At 29.3% G+C, this 5,305-nt stretch overlaps 1 protein-coding gene across 1 annotated transcript; it reads right to left on the minus strand.

Annotated features, from left to right (window-relative positions):
• Window positions 1-411: 411 nt before the first annotated feature.
• On the minus strand, window positions 412-3,180 carry LOC119685783. The gene is made up of 5 exons (XM_038100163.1): window positions 2,314-3,180; window positions 1,768-1,930; window positions 1,605-1,707; window positions 1,315-1,521; window positions 412-1,260 (listed from the first exon to the last, which is right to left on the minus strand). Exons 1-5 carry the CDS (start codon window positions 2,419-2,421, stop codon window positions 435-437), a joined length of 1,407 nt encoding a protein of 468 aa, XP_037956091.1. The 5' UTR covers window positions 2,422-3,180; the 3' UTR covers window positions 412-434.
• Window positions 3,181-5,305: the final 2,125 nt, after the last annotated feature.

Genomic DNA, 5,305 nt, shown 5'->3' on the forward strand with positions numbered 1-5,305 from the left:
TTCTATAACACACCTAATTAAAAATTTTAAGTTTTCTTATTTTTGAAACTAAGTAATACTTTTGACTTTTTATTTTTGCTGCCTTTAAATATTCTTGGGGTGGATAATATCGCTTAAAATTTATAGAGCTCCGTTTTTAATCTACTGCAGAGATTTATGTTTTTATTATCTTCTATGTCAGATTCTATGTCAAAATAAAGTTATATTTATTTAAATTATATACATAAAAGCCTTTATTTTTTCACTTTATATAAAGTGGATTTTATTTTAATTAAGGTTAAGGTTAATTCCAGCCTTGAATTGGAACACAGTAATAAAACTTATGAAATAATTTTATATATATGGCACCTTGAAAAATAAAACATGTTATATTAAAAAAATTTATTTATTACTAAAAAATTTGTGGTAGAAAAGTATTACGTATAATAAATTCATTAACTCATTGGACAAATACCGCCATTTTCTATAAAAACTTCCAGACACGTTCGATCAACTCGATCCCACAGCAAAGATCCAAACCTTCGTGCTGTATAATCCACAACGAGAATAGCTTTGCAGTTTATACAATGATCCCGATAATGAAATAAAAGACCAACAGTTTGATGAACTATACTATCGGAGTATCCTGGAGCTGAGCGCCACACATTATGGTTTCCCATTTCTACTATAGCACGAGTATTTACTATGCATTTGCTACGATCGTAGGCGGGCATAATTTCGACAGTTCGACGAACTTTCGTTTGTGTATAGAGAAATCTATTCTTTATATGTGATGGAATGCTAAATGTATCGTTGCTGTCCTTTTTATAGAAAAATACATTTCGAAAAACGAATCCAGATGTTCGTCCTTCATCGCATTGTCGCAAATAATGCATTAAAGAATTATGTTTTAGTGGCACAATTATTTCATCAAAATCTATAACAGCTGCATAGCGAAAATTATCCACCACCATAGCACGGAAAACGCAATCGTTGTATTGGGCAACAATGCCGCCGTAGTGAACATCATCAAGTTCTTTATGTATATTCCAGGAAAGCACATCTGCCAGTCCAATGTCACGATAGTGAGCTAATAATTGTTTAACCTCATCAGTGGCATCCATGACATAAAAATAGAAATGGGTCACACCCAATATTCGATACATTTCAACAAATTCCGCCACACGTAAAGCTTCGTTGTAATGAAATTGCAATGGTCCGACGCAGGCAGCGATTGTGGGTTTAGTTTGCTGAAACATTAGCGTCATATTACGAGCATAGCTAAGATTAAAAAAATTTGGAAATTTTAATTACCAATAGACAGTTTTCACTTACCTTATTTCTATAAAAGTAGGACTGAGAGAGCTGAGACGATTTGTGGCATAGGATAAAGCAACGGCTTGAGGAAGTTGTACTGTGCTTATGTTCCGACTGACGTAGAGTGGACACATTATTGTGAATGCCGCAAAAGGCTTTTCGTGACTCTCATGCATGGATTTGACTTCCGCAGCTTTAATGTACTTCAATGTGAAATCATCAAATCTTTAAGATGAAACAATTTCAAGTTCTAATGCAAAATTAATGTTTCAGCTTATTTATTAATTGAATAGAAAATCTTTTTTTACCTGACAATGCATTGTATTGTATCCTTAAACATTGTAGGCAATATGGCAAATATACGCAATGAACCAATGGGTACATTGGTGTAATCTATGGACTCTGAAGTATCTGTTGAGATAGTGAAAATTGTCTTTTGGTTTTTAAAAAAAGAATGTTATGATATGTTACCTATCACATCAGTTCGCATATCAAAGTAAGCAGAATAGATTTCATGACCACGGGAGGAGTTTCCTATGTGCTTCCAGGAATTGTTATAATGCCAAGATGTTGCTGGTTTCAACAATGTTAGGGAACTTTGTATGATTTTAATATCATCTCTAAATTTATCATGCTAAAATGATTTTTAAAAAATTTCTGTGATGTTAATTTTTTCTCGCCTAATGTGATGCTTATTATGACGAAAAGTAACTATTTTAAAGTTAAAAGCGCCCGAATAGAAATGAAAAGACAACAACGAAAATTTGGCCTAATTTCAATAAATTAACTAAAATTTTTGTTGTTGTCTTTTCGTTTCTATTCGAACCCTTTCCAAATTTTTTGTTTTCATATTATTTATTTTATAGAAATAAATTCATAACATATTTAAAATAATTTGTATTTGATAAAAATTTTTTTATTTATATAAATATATAGCAAATTAAAGAATATTTTTTTGTGTGGATAGTTTAAATAATTTTTAAATATCTAAATAAATTGCTATAGTTTAACACTTACTACTGTTGTCCTTATGGATATGTAAGCTAAAATAATTATTGCACTTGTTACCAAGCCCGAGAAAACAAAGTACACGTATTGATAACGATTTTCATTAATAACAAGCATTTCTTCTTTATATACAAAATATTAATAACTAATAGAGAATATAAACTCAATTTATTACAGAAGCCATATATAAAAAAAATAATTTTTTTTGAATTTGTTTTGTATAATTCAATTAAGCAATTCCCAGCAGTATTTATTACTATTTACTATGTTCAAAAACGACCAAACCCACGACTAATTAATTCACACTTAATTTTTATATCCTGTGAGGAGAACTTACTCCTCCTCACGCAACCACTTTAAATATCTTCTGTAACGTAACAAACCACATTTTCAACAACAATTTCCTGAAGACGAAAAATGTTTAGCTTTTGGGTGCCATTGTACTTCCTTTCACTGTTCGACACAAACTGAATGGGCACTATTTTAGTACGTCTTCAGCGACTTGTATGAATATCAATTTGAGGTTTTCTTGGCCACATATTTTACGCATACCTTCAAGTATATGACGGGCACTTGACCATCGATTATGATTAATGCCAAGTATCATAAACGTTCATTGTTAGCGCGTCAGAAGCCTTCAGGTGGGTAAGAAATATTGGAATTTCATTTATTTTCGTACCCTACGTAATGTATTGTATTGGTACGTCTCGGTAAACTTAATTATTCATAGGTCATCATAACTGAGTGGTCTCGGTTTGTGGCATTATTGATTGCAATCGTATTTATAATTTATTTCGCACATTTTGTTTGTGGTTAATTGAATTTTATTGACTTTTTAGCCGAAATTCTATGTTAACTACCATTTTATTGATCATTGGTGTTTCTTTAATGTCCTATTAAATATGTACGTATTACTTATTAAAGTATTTTGCTTAAGATTTATTCTAACATAAAATGAGATATGATTATATAGCAAGTAAATCTTATTAGCTTAATGGGATTATAAATTTAAAAAAAAAATTCAATTGTTGTTATACTAAAATTTTGTTTGTTTTACGAATTAAACAATTCTGTTATAAATGAAATAGTATTTTAATAATAGAACTAATATAGTAGAAGACTAAGACTGACACTAGCACCGAGCACAGGAACAGAATAATGTAAACATCTTCCTCCTTCTGGATAGCGAATGCGCTAAGCGTAATGCCATTGTCCTATTTTAAAATTTTTTTTTATAAATTTTTCGAAGACAAGTCAATAAGGTATTAGTAGACACACTTTTTTTATTGATTTATTTTAATTTCATCAAACATAGAAATTTTGCAGAGTTGAAGTAAAAATTCTAAGAATAATAACTGGTGCACCCTGGTATATCAAAAATGAAAACACACATTCCGATTTGGAAGCCTCGACAGTTAAAGTCGAGTTCGAAAGAATAAAGCAAAAACATGCTTCAAATCTTGAATACCATGTGAATCCGCTGGTTAGACCGCTTGCTAATATGATTCCTTTCCTTTAAATTCCTTTAAACTGAAACGGAATGATTGACCTGCCATCCTGCTTTCCTAAAGATTACACTGTTTAATTCAACTTCTGCGCCGTGATATTTGGTAAATAAGCCCTGGCTACTTATTCAGAGGCCCCTTATAATTTAATTCATTTACAATTCATTGTAGTTTGTATATCTTAAATAATTTGTTAGTTTTTTAAGATTCTAATATTAAAAATTTTTTGAATTTATTTATGGACCTGTTTTTTTATAGTGGTTTTTATATATTTTGTTTTAATCCGGCAAAAGGTTCCTTTTAGTTGAAAAATTCAACGTTTAATATTTCTTATTATATTCTATATTTGGACTCTCCATGAGAAATTTTCCGGATATATAACTACTTGTTTTGGAGATATGAATTTGCCGCCAAGTTCATTCGATTTCTCACCACTGTATTTTTTTTTGTGTAGTTGTGCAAATGTTCGTTTATATATCCAGAAATTTCTATAGTAATGTACGAAATTTTATATTTTTGATGCTTTGGAAGTGAAAATCCATCAAGTTCTCTCTTAACTGTCAACTTTTATATGTCGATAAATCATTGCAAGTTACTACAAAACGATAAAGATAAGTCAAGATGTCTAATGAAAATGATGATGATATCTTTCAAAAATGATGGCAACCTTTAAACAACATGTAATAAAAATGGATAGAGTTCTTTATCTCAAGTGGGTTTTACGTTTACTCTCGGCACTATTAAATCATTTTCTTAAGTAATAGGTGTTCAAAATTAAGACCAGTTGTTCTTGAGATTGTGTTTTTTTTCACAACATTTATTTATTGTATCGTCTGTTAAAGGGAACTAATGATAAGCTTTTAAACTTTATCTGTAATTACAAGCTTTTATTTTAAGTATACAATTGTATGATACAAAATAATATAATTGTATTCTATTGTTTTAAAAAGAAATAGCACTCGAAATTAAATATAATAGAAATGTGTAAAAATATTTTTAAATTTTTTACTAAAAAGTTTCTTTAACTTGTTTTATTTTTTAATATATATCTTATTATATCTGTTCAAAATTTCTGTGAAAAAATATTTATATATAATAGTAAGAGAAAAAAATAAAATAGAGCATTTTGTCTATTTTGCGATGTTAACTGCAAATTATGAAGAACTTCGAGGTTTGACTTATTTTAATCGTTTATTTTGGATTGTCTATTGATCAAATGAATTTCTTAGATTTTACTGAGCTATAAATTATTTTGGATTACATATCTTTGAATATGTGTCTATTGTGTTATAAATCGTCGAAAAAACAAAGCAGAAAAAAAGAAGAAATGAACAACAATATGTTAAATTCAACAATTCATGGTTCATTTCCAGAGAACATCTAATAACAATACCTTCTTAGATATTACTAAGTCACATTTTATTTTGGATTACCTATCCCTGAATATACGTCTGTAGAGCTATACTTTGTCGGTTTCAAAGAATAAAGAACACTGT

Source organism: Teleopsis dalmanni, chromosome 2 (assembly GCF_002237135.1).
Source record: "Teleopsis dalmanni isolate 2A chromosome 2, ASM223713v2, whole genome shotgun sequence".
Classification (NCBI taxonomy): Eukaryota; Metazoa; Arthropoda; class Insecta; order Diptera; family Diopsidae; genus Teleopsis; species Teleopsis dalmanni.

What these genes read in the sequence shown, in the direction of transcription:
- LOC119685783 (XM_038100163.1), bottom strand. Translation starts at nt 2,421, where the DNA reads ATGCTTGTTATTAATGAAAATCGTTATCAATACGTGTACTTTGTTTTC. An exon ending in TATCCATAAGGACAACAGTA is followed by an intron (nt 1,931 to 2,313) that starts GTAAGTGTTAAA and finishes AAATCATTTTAG; the next exon opens with CATGATAAATTTAGAGATGA. An exon ending in TATGCGAACTGATGTGATAG is followed by an intron (nt 1,708 to 1,767) that starts GTAACATATCAT and finishes CTATCTCAACAG; the next exon opens with ATACTTCAGAGTCCATAGAT.